The sequence below is a fragment of the Theropithecus gelada genome, chromosome 8 (genome assembly GCF_003255815.1).
Source record: "Theropithecus gelada isolate Dixy chromosome 8, Tgel_1.0, whole genome shotgun sequence".
Classification (NCBI taxonomy): Eukaryota; Metazoa; Chordata; class Mammalia; order Primates; family Cercopithecidae; genus Theropithecus; species Theropithecus gelada.
In genome coordinates this window covers 20,633,084-20,653,513 of record NC_037676.1, presented here as the reverse complement: position 1 = coordinate 20,653,513, position 20,430 = coordinate 20,633,084, and the positions used below count along the sequence as shown (strand labels likewise).

At 52.1% G+C, this 20,430-nt stretch overlaps 1 protein-coding gene across 20 annotated transcripts in view; it reads right to left on the bottom strand.

Moving 5' to 3' along the window:
- The window catches only part of DMTN (dematin actin binding protein), a 34,119-nt gene that overhangs the window by 1,631 nt on the left and 12,058 nt on the right, over positions 1 to 20,430 (bottom strand). For 4 of the 20 annotated variants that reach the window (XM_025394137.1, XM_025394133.1, XM_025394135.1 and 1 more), the window contains exons 2-14: positions 14,301 to 14,356; positions 14,046 to 14,120; positions 13,522 to 13,677; positions 11,848 to 11,892; positions 11,384 to 11,483; positions 10,972 to 11,028; positions 10,575 to 10,727; positions 8,674 to 8,798; positions 7,312 to 7,417; positions 643 to 707; positions 426 to 474; positions 261 to 268; positions 16 to 81 (exon numbers count right to left, since the gene is read on the bottom strand). In XM_025394137.1, the coding sequence (XP_025249922.1) occupies positions 16 to 81; positions 261 to 268; positions 426 to 474; positions 643 to 707; positions 7,312 to 7,417; positions 8,674 to 8,798; positions 10,575 to 10,727; positions 10,972 to 11,028; positions 11,384 to 11,483; positions 11,848 to 11,892; positions 13,522 to 13,677; positions 14,046 to 14,120; positions 14,301 to 14,318 (1,023 nt within the window). In that variant the 5' untranslated portion in view covers positions 14,319 to 14,356. Of the gene's footprint in view, positions 1 to 15; positions 82 to 260; positions 269 to 425; positions 475 to 642; positions 708 to 7,311; positions 7,418 to 8,673; positions 8,799 to 10,574; positions 10,728 to 10,971; positions 11,029 to 11,383; positions 11,484 to 11,847; positions 11,893 to 13,521; positions 13,678 to 14,045; positions 14,121 to 14,300; positions 14,490 to 20,430 lie in introns of all 20 variants that reach the window. The other 16 variants (XM_025394143.1, XM_025394148.1, XM_025394147.1 and 13 more) reach the window with 10 other exon arrangements.

Sequence of the window (20,430 nt, the reverse complement as noted above, 5' to 3'; positions counted from 1 at the left end):
TCCCCTGCCCCTCACCTTCTGCTCCAGCACACAGGGCAGGGAGTTCCCCCGGTCCATCCTCCCCCTCTGGCCCTCTCCGTTCTGGGGAGACCAAAGCCGCAGTGAGCCAGAGTGGGGCAGGGAGACCTTCCCAGCCTTACCCCGACTTCTTCTTCTTCACCGGGCAACTCTGTGGCCCCACACCCCCCTTCCCCTGACACTTCCAGGCACCAGGACCCGGCTCCTGGTGCTCCGCCTGTTCCCCTCCAGGAGGCACTCACCTGCAGGCCTGTGGGAGAGAAGGGGTATGGTTCAGAGGCAGCTCTGAGGTCAGCAGGCCAACACATCTGACCTCACCAGACCCCTGCCCACAGCCCAGACCCCGGATGCCCAGGGACCTGCGTAAGTCCCTTCCCCAGATGCCAGCACCAGGGCCCACTTCTCACCTGGGCTTCCAGTCTCACTCCCTGATGGGCTGAACTCTGTGGACTGTAACTAGAAAGGACACAAAGGAATCAGAGGCAGTTGGGGATATTCGCCTTTGGTCCCCTTCACTTTGGGGGCCTCCCCGCTCCCTGAGGGTACCCAAGTGGCTCAGTCCCTCAGCACCCCCATAGGCACGCCCCTCCCACATAGTCTATATCTCCGGTCCCGAGGCCTTACCCGGCTCAGGGTGGTCCTGCCGTAGGCGGGGAGAGAGGAAGATTTAGACGTTCCCTGGTGCAAGGCTAGAAGAGAGCAAAAGGTCCTGGTTCAGTTCCTTTGGCCCTCACAGCCCTTTCTGAGAGAGCTCCCTCACTGGCCTTCCACACCTGGGGCAGGGCAGGAAGGGGTCACGCTGGAGGGAACCTGCCAGGCTTCTGCTAGCTCCCAGCTCCGACTGGTCACCCTCAGCAAGCAATACAGTGCCGGCGATTCTCAGTTGTCTCTACCACCATCCCTCTTCTCTCCAACTAGAAATGGCCCAAATATACAATTGGGCCCAATGCCTGATGTGAAAATTGAGTCAGCCGGAGCCAAGGCTCACATCAGAAAATGAACCTCTGGGATACACAAAGAAATCTAAAATCGAATCACAATAATTACATTATTATAATATTATTAACAATGCTAGTAATCAAATCTAAAAAATATATATATATATTTTTTGGCCAGGCATGGTGGCTCATGCCTGTAATCCCAGCAGTTTGGGAGGCCAAGGTGGGCAGATCACCTGAGGCTGGGAGTTCAAGACTACCCTAACCAACATGGAGAAACCCTGTCTCTATGAAAAAATACACTGCACCTGGCCAAAAATTTTTGATAGAGATAGGGTCTCACTATGTTGCCCAGGCTGAACCTGAACTCCTGGACTCAAGTGATCCTCCTGCCTTTGCCTCCCTAGTACTGGGGCTACAGGCACGGGCCACCTGCTCAGCTAGTACTCATATTTGTTTGTTTATTTATTTGTGAGATAGGGTCTCAGTCTGTCACCCAGGCTGAAGTACAGTGGTGTGATTATAGCTTAACTGTAGCCTCAACCTCCCAGGCTCAAGTGATTCTCCCATCTCAGCCTCCTCAGTAGCTGGGACTAGGGGCATACACCATCAAACCCAGCTAATTTTTTTTTTTGTAGAAACCAGGCCTCACTATGGTACCCAGGCTGGTCTTGAACTCCTGGGCTCAAGCAATCCTCCCATCTTGGCTTCCCAAAGTGCTGAGATTACAGGCGTGAGCCAACTAAGTAAATTTTAAAAGTCTGACATTATGCCGGGCTCTGTGGCTCACACCTGTAATCCCAGCACTTTGGGAGGCCAATGTGGGTGGATCATGAGGTCAGGAGATCGAGACCATCCTGGCTAACACGGTGAAATCCTGTCTGTACTAAAAATACAAAAACAAATTAGCCAGGCATGGTGGCGGGCGCCTGTAGTCCCAACTACTCTGAGCAGGAGAATGGTGTGAACCTGGGAGGCGGAGCTTGCAGTGAGTCAAGATCATGCCACTGCACTCCAGCCTGGGGCGACAGGGCGAGACTCCATCTCAAAAAAACAAAAACAGAAACAGACAAAAAAAAAAAAAAAAAAAAGTCTGGCCCGGCGCGGTGGCTCAAGCCTGTAATCCCAGCACTTTGGGAGGCCGAGACGGGCAGATCACGAGGTCAGGAGATGGAGACCATCCTGACTAACACGGTGAAACCCCATCTCTACTAAAAAATACAAAAAACTAGCCAGGTGAGGTGGCAGGCGCCTGTAGTCCCAGCTACTCGGGAGGCTGAGGCAGGAGAATGGCGTAAACCCGGGAGGCAGAGCTTGCAGTGAGCTGAGATCCGGCCACTGCACTCCAGCCTGGGCAACAGAGTGAGACTCCATCTCAAAAAAAAAAAAAAAAAAAAGTCTGACATTATACTACAGAAAGAGTCATGTTCTCAGTACTGTCACTGGGGTTTGTACCAGCAGTCAACAACTTCATGTCAGCATTACTGGACCTCAGTCTCAACTTGCACATTTAATAGGATCTCTCAGTTTTCAAGTATTGCAAATTGTAATTCAAGAAAATTTGTTTCCAGTAATGTTTTCCTAGAAATAACTTTGTACCTAAGATCCTCAGCTCGATGTGATCTCAAAATGCCTTCACCTCCAATTGCTAGAAATGGCTGGCATCTATACCAACTGTTTCCACAAGCATTTCTGTATAAATAGTTAACCTCCATAGATTCAAAACTATGAGGAACTATCTTAAAATATATATACATATATAAATATATATACACATATATAAATATATGTACATATAAATGTATATATACGTATATATATAAATATACATGTACACACACACACACACACACACATATATATATATATTTTTTATATGGAGTCTCGCTCTGTTGCCCAGGCTGGAGTGCAGTGGTACAGTCTCGGCTCACCGCAACCTCTGCCTCCCAGGCTCAAGTGATTCTCCTGCCTCAGCCTCCCAAATAGCTGGGATTACAGGCACATGCCACCATGCCCCCCTAATTTGTGTATTTTTGTTAGAGACAGGGTTTCACCATGTTGTCCACGTTGCTCTTGAACTCCTGACCTCAGGTGATCCACCTGTCTCGGCCTCCCAAAGTGCTGGGATTACGGGCGTGAGCCACAGCACCCAGCCTTTTCTTAAAATATTCTTACGAAATCTGTGGCTTGGAAGGGTTCAATTATTGAGAACAAAACCTCATTTTTTTTCCCCTAACACTTATTTTTATTTAGAAAATAGCTTTCACAATCACCATTCACTACAGAAGCATTTCACTCTTACAATAATAAGTATACATTTATTCAACCGACTGATAGAATTTCAACCTTCAAACCCTGCACGAAGATTCTCCCCTCCAAATTACTTCTATTATAAAATGCTTACGTGTGTTCCACAGCAACTATTCCAGTGTCACCATTAAATCAGAATGACATGCCTGTTCATGATTCTTGAATTCAGGTTGTTTTAATATGACAGTAACCTACAGAGTCATGTGATCATTAATCACCCGCAAGTTCAGGGACGCCAAAGATGATCCCGAGGTAGGCATCTGGCTATTCAACTTCATGAGGCCGAAATGGAAGTTAAAGAGCTAACCTGGGCTGAATAGAAGATTCTGGCAGAACACTGACACTGAATCCAACCTTCACACATCCTCTGTCCACATCATTCTTCAGGCCTTAACTCTTTATTCCACATTCTCTAATAAACTTCTGTAGCTCTTCCCACACACAGAGACAGCATCCCGAGAGCTCTGGGGAACACTCAGATGTCCTAACCACGTATTAACCTTGAGGTCCTTGAATTCCCCAGTTCCAGTGGTTTTCACCTCTGCTCCACGTGAGACAACCCTTTCAAAGGGTCACGCCCAGGATCTTGTCATCAGCCGAACCACGATGCCTAGAAACTGTTAGCTTGGACCATTCATTTTGTGGCTTTGGCTCAGCTCCATCCCCACCACCCAGCCCACCAACCTCATGGAGACCTCTAGTTTCCTCATTCCCCTCCTACCTCCTCCACCGCCCGCCTTCTGTCATTACCTTCTCCGCTTCGGCCCTGTGGCTGGGCACAGTAACCACTTTCATCGGCTCCTCCACGGTGCAGCCTGGCCCCTCAGTACCTATCCTTACAAAACGCTAAGCCAGGGTCAACCCAGCAGCTCCCATCCTGCCCCCAGCTGTGGACATACAGCCCACACAATGTAGATGAGCTTCACTACAAAGGCCAAGCCTCACACATTTCTCCTCCCCTCCATGGCAGTTCCAAACCCTCGCCATTCTCACGAAGTCTCACCCACTAATGCTCAGCAGACAACCTCAGCTTCTCATCTGGCCTGCCCTTGGATCCAAGTTCCCAACCACCAGGGGAGGCCTTTCAAGGCCAGCCTCCCTCACATTCTGGGGCTCGATCTCAACCAGCCCTCAAACCAGCCCATATATATATATATATATATAAAAAATTAGAGACAGGGTCTCACTCTGTCACCCAGGCTGGATTGCAGTGACACGATCATAGCTCCCATCTCAGCCACCCAACTAGCTGAGACTACAGGCACACGCCACCACTCCCAACTAATTTTTCTAGTTTTTGTAGAGACAGGGTCTCACTATGTTGCTGAGGCTGATCTCAAATTCCTGACTTGAAGCAATCCTCTCACCTCAGCCTTCCAAAGTGCTGGGATTACAGGCGTGAGCCTCGACTGGACCTCTAACGGAAGCCTTAGGCACCCTTCCCTTCTCTCTCTGTACAATCTCACTTTCTCCTCACTATTTTCCTGCCACATATAAGCAAGCTGAAGACCCTCAAGCTCCTGACTCTGCCAGATGCGCCTCCTACCCACAGTGCTCTACACGGGGCACTTCAAACCTCACATGTCCAAAACCAGTCTCTCATCTTGCCCTGAAACTCCGCCTCTCTTATTATCTCAGTTCCAAGTTGGTCATCACCTAGCACCCAAGACAAAAACCTCAACTCCTCTCTCTCGCACCTCCCACGTCCAATCAGCCACTGGATTCAATCCAGCAGATTCAATTGTTTATATATTCTCAAATCCATTCGCTCGTCTCTGGACCCACATCTGTTTTTAGCCCTTATCCAGACTATTGGAGAGTGCGGTAGATTGTTTCCAAAGATGGCCTGTACCGTTGCCTCCCATCTTTCATGCTTTCTGCAATCAGACCTTGCGGTGCCTGTCATCAAGAATTAGAGTCTTGGCTGGGCGCAGTGGCTCACGCCTGTAATCCCAGCACTTTGGGAGGCCGAGGTAGGAGGATTGCTTGAGCCCGGGAGTTCAAGACCAGCCTGGGCAACATGATGAAAACTCATCTCTACTAAAAATACCAAAATTAGGCCAGACATGCTCACGCCTGTAATCCCAACACTCCTGAGGTCAGGAGTTTGAAAGCAGCCTGGCCAACATGGCGAAAACCCATCTCTACTAAAAATACAAAAATTATCTGGGCATGGTGGTGTGTGCCTGTAGTCCCAGGTACTCGAGAGGCTAGGGCAGGAGAATTGCTTGAACCAGGGAGACAGTGGTTGCAGTGAGCCAAGATCACACCATTGCACTCCAGCCTGGGCGACAGTGAGACTCTGTCTCAAAAAAAAAAAAAAAAAAAAAAATTAGCTGGGCATGGTGGCATGCACCTGTAGTCCCAGCTACTCAGAAGGCCAAGGCAGGAGGATCACTCAAGCCCAGAAGATAGAGATTGCAGTCAGCCAAGATGGTGCCACTGCACTCCAGCCTGGGCAACAAAGCGAGACCCTGCCAAAAAAAAAGAAGGAAAAAAAAAGGAAGTAGAAGAAGAAGGAGGAGGAGTAGGAGGAGAAGGAGAAGGAGAAGGAGAAGGAGAAGGAGAAGGAGAAGGACAGTCTAGCTCCCCTCCCCTTGAGTCTAGGCGGCCAGTGACTGGCTTTGGTAGCTACAATGCAGAAGTGACACTATGTGGTTTCCTGTTAGGCCTTTTTTTTTTTTTTTTTTTTTTTGAGATGGAGTCTCGCTCTGTCACCTCGGCTGGAGTGCAGTGGCTTGATCTCAGCTCACTGCAACCTCCACCTCTCGGATTCAAGTGATTCTCCTGCCTCAGCCGCCTAAGTAGCTGGGATTATAGGCATGCGCCACCATGCCTGGCTAATTTTTGTATTTTTAGTAGAGATGGGGTTTCACCATGTTAGTCAGGCTGGTCTCGAACTCCTGACCTTGTTATCCGCCTGCCTCAGCCTCCCAAAGTGCTGGGATTACAGGCGTGAGCCACCATGCCGGGCCCCCTCTTAGGCTTTAAGCGTCTTCGCAGCTTCCGTTCCTGGGTTTTCAGGTCTCTCCCTCTCCTCTCCAGTCGCCAAGCTCTGAGGAAGTCCAGGGTAGCGTGCTGGATAGTGGACCACGGCATTCAAAGCCTGCCCCGCTCCCCGTCTCTTGGCCGCACTGCCCACTGCCCCACAGTGTGCTCTGTGCTCTGTAATTCCAGACTTCTGGAGGCTCAGCCAGCCAGAGGTTTCATGTTTCAAATTTCACTCCCACACCATTCCCAATGTCTACGATGCCGTCTTCCACTCACTTTGTCTGGCTTGCTTGGAGTCTCAGCCTTCAAGACTCAGTTTAAGCTGGATATGGTGACTCACACCTGTAATCCCAACAGTTTGGGAGGCCAAGGCAGGATGATTGCTTGAGTCCAGAAGTTCAAGCCCAGTCTGGGCAACATTGTGAGACTTTGTTGCTACAGAAGATTTTAAAAATTGGCCAGGCATGGTGGCGCGCACCTGTAATCCCAGCTACTCAGAAGGCTGAAGTGGGAGGACTGCTTGAGCCCGAGAAGTGGAGGTTGCAGTGACCTGAGACTGCACTACTGTATTCCAGCCTGGGCAACAGAGCAAGGCCCTGTCTCAATAAAACAAACAAGCAACAAACAGCAACAACAAAACCCCTCAGTTTAGCCTCCCAGGCCCTGTTGCTGTGCTCCTAAAGCACCCTGCACACCTTGATCACAGTACCGGCCACACTGCACCGAAACCCCAGGTTCCATGACAGTTTCCCTGCTGACCACAAGCTACCAGAGGACAAGACTAGACTTTTTCCCTGCTTATATGCCCAGTGCCTAGCACATGGTAAACGCTCAATAAATGGTTGTCAATTAAACCAGACTTGCTGAATTCTGCTTTAGCCGATACTCTCATTTATCATCTGACATTGTTCCACGACTGGGAGTCTTGCTCCCAGGAGAGCAGCCATACTTTGGGTCAGGGATTGCATCCTGTATGTGTCATAAGTCAACAGACGCACAGAGTCAGGCCTCCATCTCTGGCCAGGTGACTCTGAGTCCCCTCCACAGCACTCACAGGTATGGAAGGGTGTCCGGTCAGGCAGGGAGCGGGTTTTCCTTCGGATTGGCAATGACTTTTCCATCTCTTCTTTCAAGATCATCTTTCCCAAGTTGGAAGTAACCTGAGGAGGGAGAAAGGAAGATGGAGCCAAGACGTAGACACTTGTTTCTTTCTTTTCTTTTTCTTTCTTTCTTTTTTTTTTTTTTTTTTTTGAGAGAGGGTCTCACTCTGTCCCCCAGGCTGGAGTTCAGTGGCACAAACATGGCTCACTGCAGCCTTGACCTCCTGGGCTCAAGCAATCCAACCTCCTCAGCCTCTTGAGGAGCTGGGACCACAGGCATGCACCACCACACCCAGCTAGCTAATTTTTTTGTAGAGATGGGGTTTCACCATGTTGCCCAGCCTGGTCTCAAAATCCTGGGCTCAAGCGATCCTCTTGCCTTGGCCTCCCAAAGTGTTGGGATTACAGGTGTGAGCCACCGTGCTGGGCCAATACTCGTTTCTTATCTCCAAAAGGTCCAGAGTCGGGCATGCCGCCGGCAGGACTGGGGACATTTCCCAAGTGGCTAGTTCGTGCCCTGGAGCTCACGGAGCCTCTCGTTCGTGACTGACACATGGCCACATTGGGTTTGGCTACCCTCGAGAGCCAGGAGTCCGAGCTGCTCGGTAGAACTCTACCACGGCGGCCTCCCTGTCCCTGTCCCAGGTCACCCTGCCCAGAGCCCAGGCCCATGTCACTGTCAATGGCTTTTCCATGGTTCTCCCTCCTCCCCTGGAGGCCCGTAGCCCATACTCTCCTTTTTGCTCTTCCCATGGATCACTCAGGCTGCTAGCGCCCAGCTCTGGTGGGACTATCCTTTTCTGTGCTTTTGATCCTAATATCAAGTAGTGTCCCCCAGAAAGCAGCATAAAGTCGAGGTGTCCCTTCAAAAGCAAAAACCTGGGGTCTTGGCAAGAAGACGTTCCCCAACATGTTCCAAAAAGCGTGCTTTTTGGGTAGGAGCCCCTTCGACTGGCTACGGAGCCAGAACTTCTGTCCACAAAAAGACACAGGGTGGGCTGGGCACAGTGGCTCATGCCTGTAACCCAAGCACTTTGGGAGGCTGAGGTGGGCAGATCACTTGAGGTCAGGAGTTCAAGACCAGCCTGGCCAACATGACAAAACCCTGTCTCTACTTAAAAAAAAAAAAAAAAATTAGCTGGGTGAGGTGGTGGCGCACCCATAATCCCAGCTACTCAGGAGGTTGAGGCAGGAGAATCACTTGAACCCGGGAGCAGAGGTTGTAGTGACCTGAGATAATGCCACTGAATGCCAGCCTGGGCAACAGAACGAGACTCCTGCACATGTGTAGAGGGTGAGGGGTGGCGAGATGCTACCTTACTGAGTTCCTCTCTCTGACGCTCCCTGAGAGCCTTCATTTCCTCTCCAGAGTCGTCATCTTCCTCCTCCTCCTCTTCCTCTGCTCTCCTCCGAGACGCCTTCCGCTTCCTCCATTCTGTCTCTAGGAGACACAAGCAAAGGCAGGCAGGGAGTCACTCGCCGTGGGGTCAGTGTGCACTTATGTGGCACAGCCTCTGTGCACTGCCCTGGGCTGGACCTTGATAAGACCACTACAAATTATTTTTTTAAAATAAAGTAGGGTGGGTAAGGTGACTGACACCTGTAATCCCAACACACTGGGAGGCTGAGGTGGGAGGATCGCTTGAGCCCAGGAGTTTGAGAACAGCCTGGGTAATATAGTCTCTATAGAAATTTATTTTTAAAAATTAGCCTGGTGTGGTAGGGCATGCTGTAGTCCCAGCTACTGGGGACACTGAAGTAGGTGGATTGCTTGAGACCAGTAATTCGAGGCTGCAGTGAACTGTGATGGCGTTACTGCACTCCATCCTGGGCAACAGAGTGAGACCCCGTCTTAATAAATAAATAAATATTTAAAAATAAAAATAAAGTAACGCCTGGTACAGTGGCTCACGCTTGTAATTCCAGCACTTTGGGAGGCCGAGGTGGGTGGATCATTTGAGGTCAGGAGTTGGAGACCAGACTGGCCAACATGGTGAAATCCCGTCTCTATTAAAAATATAAAAAATAGCCAGGTGTGGTGGTGGGCACCTGTAATCCTAGCTACTTGGGAGGCTGAAACAGGAAAATCGCTTGAACTCAGGAGGTGGAAGTTGCAGTGAGCTGAGATGGTGCCACTGCACTCTACCCTGGGCAACAGAGCAAGACTCCCTGTCTCAAAATTAAAAAATAGAGTCAGGCATGGAGGCTTATGCCTATAATCACAGCAGTTTGGGAGACTGAGGCGGGTGGATCACTTGAGGTCAGGAGTTCGAGACCAGCCTGGCCAACATGATGAAAACCTGTCCCTACTAAAAATACAAAAAATTAGCCAGGTGTGGTGGTGCATGCCTGTAATCCCAGCTACTTGGGAGGCTGAGGCAGGAAAAATGCTTGACTCAGGAGGTGGCGGTTGCCGTGAGCCAAGATCGTGCCACTTCTCCAGCCTGGGTGACAGAGTGAGACTCCATCTCAAAAACAAAATAAAATAAAAATAAAGTAAAATAAGAGTAACATTTTCTCACCTTGCCATGAGTCTGGGTAGGCAACACACACATCTACACACTCATGACTGACATTCAGTGGGTGCAGCAACATGAATGGAACTGGAGGCCATTGTCTTAAGTCAAACAAAGACACAGAAGGACAAAGACTGCATGTTCTCACTCATGAGTGGGAGCTAAATAGCGTGTATGCCTGGATGTAGAGAGTGGGATGATGGCCCATGGTGACTCGGAAGGGTGTGGGGGGTGGTGATGGGAAATTGCTTAATGGATACAACGTGCACTATTCAGATAATAATACCATAAAAACCCTGACTTCACCACTGTGCAATCCATGCAGGTAACCAATTACACTTGTACCCCATAAATGTATACAAATAAAAATTAAAATAAAATTCACTGGGGACCAAACCATCTATGATTTATCTGTCTCTTTCCCAGAGCTCCCATCACAGAGCCTGGGATGCAGAAAAAGTTTGATACATGTCTGTTGAGTCACTAAATAAATGAATGGGAAGTAAATGAATAACCAATAAAGAGGGTCACTCACATCAGGCGCTATGGGAACACAAGAGTGGGTGAGCGACGAGCCTGGGGGCTCATGAAGGTGGGAAGAAGCCCAGAGGACACCATAGGGCAGGGGTGGGAGTGGGTTCGGCAGGAGCCAAGGGGAGGGAGTCCCAGACCTCCCATTCCCCTCTCCCCATCTCTCCTACCCACGACAGCCAGAGACGGGGGGCACGGCCAGTAGTCAGTTTCGATTTTGGCTGGCTGGTTGGGGTCCGGGGGCTGGGCTGCAGGGAACTTGGATGACTCGATGATGAGATCCTCGATGAGGTGCTTGGTCTGAGGGCTGCCTCCCACGGACTCTGCAGACAAAGACCAGGGTCAGCCAGGTGTGCCCTGCCCGAGGCCAACTTGGCTACCCTCACCCCTCCCTCTTCACACCTGTGAGGTCCTGCAGGTAAAAGCAGTGTACACACTGAGCACAGGGCACACGTGCTGCCGTGACGTGCTATCCTCCGGTCCCCCTCCAGTCAGCCCCCAGCCCCAGGGCACGGCCTCCCAGCAAGCAGCCGGAAGCGGGCTCTGGTGAACCAGGGGCACCCTCACCTCTCTGCTTATAGATGGGTGGCTTCTTGTAGATGTTGGAATCTGGGCGGGAGGTCTCTGTGGGAGGAAGAAGAGATGAGGAGGAGGACATGCTGATGGCAGGGAGGCTGGGGCCAGGAGAATGGAGACGATGGACAAGATGGGGAACTCACGGCCCCTGTCAAGAGCCAAGACAGGGCTGGCATTCCTGGCACTGTCCCTCAGGGGTTTGGGACTTTTTACACTTTTCTGGCTGGGGGAGAGAGAAAAAGTGACAGGTCTCCCATCTTCGGGAGGGGTCCTGGCCTCCTGGGGTCTACTTAGGTCTGAGGCGAGCATATACCCCAGAGAGTGGGGGACTGAACGTAAGGGCACTGGGGTTCCTGATGGAGAAAGTCCTAGGAACCAATGCGGTCATGCCGAGAAGACCTACCAGGGTGGTGGAAATGGGGCAGGCTAGTCCGGGGAGTTCCAGTGGTTCTGGGGGCTGAAGCCTGAGAGATGATTCCAGGCGACCGGCTGTCCGCCCACACCTGCAGAGCAGAAGCGTGTGGCTCCAGGCCCCCCAACCCCCTCCAACCCACACATGCACCCCCCGTCAGCTCACACCACCCTTTCTATCCTCCCATCCTGGCAGGCTGCAGCCCTCCAAACCCAGGGCAATGTTGTGGCACAGTTCCAAGGACCTACTGATGGTGCCTGGCCCAGGGAGAAAGGGTTGAACGAGGTCCTGCGTCCGACAGAATGATGGACACAGAGCTGGCCAGTGACAGCCAGGGCGCCGCTGATTCAGGCACTCCCTGGGCTCTGCAGAGCTCAGTCTGATGTGTGAGGGGAGGGAGTTAGGATTCCCTTCAGGGCAGGGCAGGGCAAGTTGCAGGTGTGGGGCAGACTCACCTCCGGGGATGGTGGGGGGGATGTGGATTTGGGTGACAGCGAGCGCTGTGAATGGAGAGGGGGCTGGTCAGAGCTACAGGGGCAGATTCAGCCTCTTCCCTAGAACGCCAGAGAGGCCACCTCATCCCCCACCCAATGCTGCACACTTTCCTGGCCAGCTCCTGGGCCACCTCTGCTTTCTTGGATCCTTCCCACAGTTCCCTGCACCAAGTCCTCAGTCTTCCCACAGGAGGCACAGAGAAGCATGCAAGCCTTGCAGCAGTGCGCCTGGGGCTCCGAGGGCCAACTCTTTTCTTCCTTCCTTCCTTCCTTCCTCTCTCCTCCCCTCTTCTCCTCTCTCCCTCTCTCATCTTTATTTTTTTCCTACTTCCTTTTTCCTTTTGCTTTCTTTTCCTGCCTTCCTCCCTCCCTTCCCTCTTTCCTTCCTCTCTCTCTCCACTTTCTTCTCTCTTCTCTCTTATTCTTTCTCCTCTTTCCCTCTCTCATCTTTCTTTCTTGTGGTCTCACTCTGTTGCCCAGCCTAGAATGAGTAGCTCTATCACAGCTCACTGCAGCCTCCCCTTCCCAGGCTCAAGGGATCCTCCCACCTCAGCCTCCTGAGCAGCTGAAACTACAGGTGCACACCACCACGCCTTGCTAATTTTTGTAGAGATGGGGGTCTCCCTATGTTGTCCCGGCTGGTCTCAAACTCCTGGCCTCAAGTGACCCTCCCATCTTGACCTCCAAAAGTGCTGGGATTATACATGTGAGCCACCGTGCCTAGCCTGAGAACCAATTGGGGAATAGTTGGTCCTGTCCTCAGAGCCTCAAAACAAATAGAAGGGACAAGACCAAGAAGCATCCAAGGATGAGGTCGGAGTTCATCATGCAGGCACTGAAGTCACCCCATGGTCTAGCCCCCTGTCACTGGTCAGCCACGACACTACCCTTTTTTTTTTTTTGAGACGGAGTCTTGCTCTGTCCCCCAGGCTGGAGTGCAGTGGCCGGATCTCAGCTCACTGCAAGCTCCGCCTCCCGGGTTTACGCTATTCTCCTGCCTCAGCCTCCGAGTAGCTGGGACTACAGGCGCCCGCCACCTCGCCCAGCTAGTTTTTTGTATTTTTTAGTAGAGACGGGGTTTCACCATGTTAGCCAGGATGGTCTTGATCTCCTGACCTCGTGATCCGCCTGTCTCGGCCTCCCAAAGTGCTGGCATTACAGGCTTGAGCCACCGCGCCCGGCCTACCTTGTCTTGAAGGCAGTTGATGAGTACCTGCCTTGCACTCTCTCCTGCACCCTGACTACCTTGTGTATGGATGGGCAGAGAGGTCACCTCTATTTTACAGGAGGGTAAACTGAGGCCACAACATCACATAAGTCCCTCCACTAGACTTTCAGCCCCCACACTCAGTGCTTCCAAACTGTTTCCACAAATCTTGCTCTTTGTGCCTCCTGTGTGCTGCTGCCATCCAAATGTGTCCACCCCTCTACATCTGAGCGACATGCCAGCCCAGAGCCCGTTCTGCCTGCTCTCTTGAACGCTGGATGGACTGACTGGCTGATTCCTGCGCACAGTTCCCTCTCTTGTTTTGCCGAGGCAGACCTCCAGGAAAAGAAGCACGGGAGGGATCAGTCCCCACCCAGTGTGGCTGGGGGGGCCTCCCCCCAAGTCCTGCCCAAGAGGAGCCCCCTCACCTCCCGGCTGCGGGGCAGCTCCACATGTTCCAGGAGGGAATAAGTGAAGTGGGGCTCATAGATCATGAGGTCGGGCCGCTCGATGTCCAGGATGGCCTTGTCCTTGGGGATGGCAGCCAGGTCCTTGTAGCCCAGCACCTGATTGTCCATCTTGGCCTGAAGGGAAAGGTGCACGTGAAACAGCTGTGCTGAAAGCCTGGCCTAGGACACTGGCCCTGCTTGCTAGACTTACGTTAATTACCAAGAAAACAGACTGCCGTTGCAGACGTTAACAATTCTATTATTTTAAGAAATTAGTCACCTTAAAACATGATAGTCCTTTGACTAGCACTTGGGGTGTAACGAGGCCAGACCAGTGGAAGGGGTATACGGGAGCTTCTCTGGGTTTCTGGGTTCTCTCTGCCCGCCAGCACCGGCGGGACCACCACTGGGGAGGCTCCGCGGGAAGCTCCCCTAGCAGCCAGGGGTCTTCCCCCCTCCCCCCTCCCAGCCAGGAGGTGCTGGTGGCCGAGAGGGGTACTCACCACAATGCTGGAGGGAGAGCCAGGCACACTGGAATCTCGGGAGGGGCTCACGCTCCCGGGGGAGGTAAGTGGTTGCTGGGGAGAGCGAGAAGGCGGGCGGGTGGGCAAGTGCGTGTGTGCGGGAGCGGGGCGGGGGCGGCCCTAGGCCTGGGGGACCCGGGGGCTGCGCGGCTGGTGGCCACCAGGTGGCGCCCTGGACTCCCAAGCGGCCCCCACCCGCCCTCGGCGCCCCCGGCCCGGGGCGGCGCCGCGCACCTTCTGCAGCCGTTCCATGCAGCACGGAGCTCGCCGGCCAGGTCACTCGCAGAGCCCTGTGCGCGAGGGGAGAGGACAGCGTGTCAGGCTCCGCGCGGCTGCTGGGCGCTGCGCGCTTGGGGCCGCGAAAGCAGCCGGCGCGTCCCCCCGGGCTGGCGCGTCCTCATCCCTCGGCGGTGACTCTCCAGGCTGCAGGGAGAAGGGAGGGAGGCCGCGCCGGGGCGGCGTTAGGCTGCGGGACCTCCGCGGTCGGCAGCTCTCCAGGCAGCCGGGCCCCGTGCGGCTCAGGCTTCCCATCCGCTCAGCCCCGGAGAACGCGCGCGTGGACGGGAGGCGACCGAGGGACGGGCTGCGCTTGTTTTTGAGCCATTGTTCTCTGGTTCCAAAGGAAATGACGGCAGGGGTCAGCCTGCCGCCCGGGCGGAGGCCTCCACGGCCTGGCTCCGCCGCACCTGCCCTCCCCGCCCCGGCCTGGCCTGTGGCCCCGGCTCAGGCCCTTCCCTCCCGGCCGCTGGTCCCACTCCCGCTCGGGACACTGTCCCCGCCGCCACCTCCCGGTGCTCGCCCAGGAAGGGTTAACAGAGAGGGTTCCATGAGCAGCCCGGCTTCAGCATCCCTCATCCAAAACCTGACATCCGCACTCCGAAACTTTGTGAGTGTCTACCATGACGCACAAGTGGAAATTCCACACGTCAGAACTTCACACAAACTTTGTTTCATGGACAAAATTATTTTTAAAACACTGCATAGATCGAGCATAAGTGGCTCATGCCAGCAATCCCAGCACTTTGCGGGGCTGAGGCAGGAGGATCGCTTGAACCTAGGCGTTCCAGACCAGGCTGGACAACATAGCGAAACCCTGTCTTTACGAAGAAAATTAGCCAGGCGTGGTGCTGGATGCCTGTAGTCCCAGCTACTCGGGAGGCTGAGGTGGGAGAATCACTTGAGCCCAGGAGATCGAGGCTGCAGTGAGCCGAGATCGTACCACTGCACTCCAGCCTGGGTGGCAGAGTAAGACCCTGCCTCGTTAAAAAAAAAAAAAAAAAAAAAAAAAGGTCTTGCTTTGTTGCCCAGGCTGGAGTGCAGTGGTGCCATCTCGGTTCACTGCAACCTCCGCCTCCCAGGTTCAAGCGATTCTCCTGTCTCAGCCTCCAGAGTAGCTGGGATTACAGGCGTGTGCCACCACGCCTGGCTAATTTTTGTATTTTTGGTAGCGATAGGGTTTCACTATGTTGGTCAGGCTGGTCTTGAACCCCTGACCTCAAGTGATCCACCTGCCTTGGCCTCCCAAAATGCTGGGATTACACGTGTGAGCCACTGTGCCCAGCCCCACCTTCCTGCTTTTGACACTTTCCACTGCTTTGTCCACCTCTCTGCCTCCCAGGTGCCTCCAGCCTTCCAGGGCCATCCCAAAGCCGCTCCTCTGGGAGGCCTCCTGTACTAGTCTAGTCCTCATGGATCAACCCTTCCCTGAATCCCAGTGGGACTTAAAAACAGACCAGTGTAGCTAAGCACTTGATTACAGGGAACATGTTTTCTCCCTAACTAGACAGATTGCTAATTGCAGGAGGATGAAAACAACAATAAGAGCTATGTGGGAGGCCAAGGAGAGAGGACGGCTTGAGGCCAGGAGTTCGAGGCCAGCCTGGGCAACATAGGGAGACCTCGTCTCTAACAAAAATTTAAAAATTAGCCAGATGTCGTGATGTGCACCTGTAGTTAGCTCAGCTACTCTGGAGGCTGAGGTGGGAGGACTGCTTGAGCCCAGGATGTGAAGGCTGCAGTGAGCTGTGATCACGCCACTGTATTCCAGCTTAGGTGGCAGAGCAAAGAGCTGTCATTTATTCAGTGCTCACTATGCGCTAGGTACTTTGAGAAGCCCTTTACAAGGATTATTTTGTTTCATTGCCACAACAGCCCTATAAGGTAGACCCATTTACAGATAAGGAAATGGGCTCAGAGAGGTTAAAATTTGTCCAGAGTCGTGGAGTTGAAAATGACTGTGTCTTCAGCACGATTCACAGTGCCTAGCTAGTCCTCAGTATCAGGTGAGAGTGAGGAAAGCTAGAATCTGCCAGATTTCTCAAGTCTGTTTGGGATTCTAGAACCATGGCATCTCCAAAACAAGACTATAGTAGGCCGGGCGCAGTGGCTCATGCCTGTAATCCCAGCACTTTGGGAGGCCAAGGCGGGTGGATCACGAGGTCAGGAGAATGAGACCGTCCTGGCTAACACAGTGAAATCCCATCTCACTAAAAATACAAGAAATTAGCCGGGCGTGGTGGTGGGCGCCTGTAGTCCCAGCTACTCGGGAGGCTGAGGCAGGAGAATGGTGTGAACCCGGGAGGCAGAGCTTGCAGTGAGCCGAGATCGTGCCACTGCACTCCAGCCTGGGCGACAGAGTGAGACTCCGTCTCAAAAAAAGAAAAAAAAAAAGACTCTGGCCATCAGAGTCACACATGGTGTTGGTGCGCATGGAAAGACTCTGTTCTGGAACTTTATACTCCTCTTGCCTTCTTAGTACTTGCTTTGTAATGCTTTTAATTAAGCAAAAAGAAGAATAAATTCTGGTACATACTTGAAGAGCTGTTAGCTCTCTCTCCTCTCTTATTTTTACTTTGTTTATAGCTAGTATCAAACTAGCTATACACTTGAGTTAGCCCTAGGGGCAAATGCTTATCCATGCATGCATGCATCTGTTCATCCATCTATCCATCCATCCATCCATCCATCCATCCATCCATCCATCCATCCATCTCTCCATCCATCCCTGCATCCCTGCATCCATCCATCCATCCATCCATCCATCCATCCATCCATCCATCCATCCACCCATCCATCCATCTCGCCACCCATCCATCCATCCCTGCATCCCTGCATCCATTCATCCATCCATCCATCCATCTCTGAATCCATACATCCATCCACTTAGTCATGTACTGTTTTATTCATCCATTCAACAAATACTTTCTGAACACCTATTCTGCAATGAACACAAAGCAGGACTCTGCAGTAAGTCTTATGGAGAACAGAAAGATGAGTCAGAGGAGCTAAGCTGCCTCTCCAGAAATAAGGCATGCATCTAGATAACTCCCATGCAAAGTAGAAAACTACATGTACCAGATAACATAGTATAAAGCACTATGAAAAGTCACAGAAGAGATTCCTCCTGCTGGAATGTCAAGAGAGGGGAAAGGGTTTATTGGAGGAAGAGGTATTTGAGGTAGGCCTCGAAAGATGCCCAGTTTGAGATCATGCAAAAATGGAAAAAGGGCCTCCTGACAGAGAAAGCAGCCTAAGGTGGGGACATGGGGATGTACTGGGCCTGCGTGGAGAACAGCAAATATGGCTGGATTGGAGAACTCATGAGGTTGAGATGCATTTGGGACAGGAGGTTGAGGCCAGATTGTGGAGGCCCTGAACCCAACCTAGGGTTAGGTCGTAATCTGTTGGCAACAGAGGGGCACAGAAGGCTCAAAAACTTTGTTTAAGCAAAGAAGTGACACAACTCAAGCAGTGTTTTGGGAAAATGAATCTGGTGGCAGCCTGACAGCCAGATTGGACAGGCAGAGCCGATCCATGTCCACGGGGAGACCAGTCCGGAAGCTGCAGCAGTAGTTCAGCAGGGCACTGTGAAGATCTAGACTTGGACAGGAAGGAGAGAGGGCAAATTGGAGAAACCCTAGAGGCAGAATGTGCAAAGCAGGACTGGATCTGGGGCACCCATGGCGGAGGCTGCAAGTCTGAGAAACTGGGAGAAGGAGAAAGGAGGAAGTCACTTTGACAGGTGAAGGTTGTGGTGGGTGCAGCAGGGGAACAGGTAGGAATGTCCAGGAGGAAAGGAACCTACAGAAGAGGACAGGCTGGAACCAGAGATGTGGGAGCCATTTGCCTAGAGGTCATAGTCCGAACACGAGATTGCCAAAGGAGAAAGAAGGTCAAAAACAGCATCCTGGGAACCTGGGGGAATGAAAAGAAATAGCCAGAGATGGCACAGTCAGAAAGAGAGAGGAAAACTAGATGGCAGCTCCCAGGGGCCGAGGAGTCTCTAGTGGGTCTTTGTGTTTTCAGCAAAGGGTCTGATACACAGTAAATGTGCAAAGCATATTGAGAGAGAGAATGAGAGGGAGGGAGGGATAGAGGCGGGGTGAGAGAGTAGAACATCATGGAAGCCATGTGTCACCGTGGAGAAGGTGAGAGAAGTGCTTTCCTCCAGCTTGAATGTCAGGGCCATAGTGGCCTCCTGGTTAGGGATTGGGGGGTGACGAGGGTGCTGGCGAGGTGTTACAGCCATGGGGAGTGGCCCTTCCAAGAAGTGTGATAGAAGGGCAGGGTCATTTTGGAGGAGGCAAGATTGGCCTAAGGCCTTTAATGTGTTTTTGCAGACAGCAGAGAGGGAACAGTAGACAGGAAAGACTGAGGCTGCAGGGGGCAGTGGGCACTAGGTGGGCGGAGCAAGATGGCAGCAGGAGGGAAGGGATCAAGTTCATGGCCAAGTACAAGACTGGCTCTGGGAAGAAAGGTTTCCTGGAAACAAAGATAAGCTGGGCAGTGGCTCATGCCTATAACCCCGACACTTTGGGATGCAGAGGTGGGAGAATCACTTGAGCCCAGGAATTCGACACCAGCATGGGCAACATAGAGAGACCCTATCTCTACAAAAGAATTTTTTTTTAATTAGTTGGGTGTTGTGAAGTACGCCTATAGTCCCAGCTACTTGGAGGCTGAGGCAGGAGGATGGGTTGAGCCCGGGAGGTCAAGGCTGCGGTGAGCTATGATCATGTCACTGTGCTCCCTGGAAAGGAGAGGACAGGGAAAGAAGTTGGGTAACAACCATACAGGGCTTCCATTTTCCCAGCAAAAGTGAGAGATGGTGGCCAGGTGCAGAGGCTTATGCCTGTAATCCCAACACTTTGGGGGCCAAGGCAGGAGGATCGCTTGAGGCCAGGAGTTTGAGGTCAGCCTGGGAAATATAGTGAGCCCTGTCTTTATTTTTTTAAAAAATGAAGAATTATCGGGGCATGGTGGTTGCACATCTGTGGTCCCAGCTACTTGGGAGGCTGAGGCAGGAGGATCACTTGAACCCAGAGGCTTGAGGCTGTAGTGGGCTATGATTACACCACTGCACTCCAGCCTGGGCAACAGAGTGAGACTCTGTCTCAAAAAAAAAAAAAAAAAAAAAAGAGAGAGAATTAAGGTTCTCTGCAGATCTTACAAGTGAGTCAGAGGTTTGGAGGGGTCACTCTGAGGAGCCTGTGCAGCTGCACACAGAGAGAGGCTGGAGGGAGACTAGATAACTTCAGTGTGTTCTGGAGCCTGGGGGAGGCCCTGGAATCTTCTGGGAACACCAGCCAGGGGAGGGGTACAGAGTGTGACAGCAGCTATCTGTCAGAGTGCTGGCTACTCAGAGAGGTGGGAGGTGAGTGGCCCAGGGTGAGCCATGTCTCAGGAATATGTGGTCATATATCCCCATACTCACACGTGCACAAATACCGTCCCAGAGGCACGGGCACTCAGAAGCATGATTTGAAATCCTGATGGTCACAGTCACGTTAACAGCTGCTATTTATAGAATGTCTATGTTACGACTGGCACTGTGCTGGGCAGTTCACATTTTTTTCTTTCTTTTTCTTTTCTTTTCTTTCTTTTCTTTTTTTTTTTTTTTTTTTTTTTGAGACAGAGTTTCACTCTTTTACCAAAGCTGGAGCACAGTGGCATGATCATAGCTCACTGCAGCCTCGACCTCCCAGGCTCAATCCATTCTCCTGCCTCAGTCTCCCGAGTAGCTGGGACTACAGAAGTACTCCACAACACCCGAAAACAATTTTTTTTTTTTTTTTTTGGTAGGGATGGGGGTCTCCCTATGTTGCCCAACCTGGTGTCAAATTCCTGGGCTCAAGTGATCCTCCCCACGAGGTCAGGAGATCCAGACCATCCTGGCTAACATGGTGAAAACCCATCTCTACTAAAAACACAAAAAATTAGCCCGGTGTGGCAGCGCGCACCTGTAGTCCCAGCTACTTGGGAGGCTGAGGCAGGAGAATGGCGGGAACCCGGGAGGCGGAGCTTGCAGTGAGCCAAGATTGTGCCACTGCACTCCAGCCTGGGAGACACAGCGAGACACCGTCTC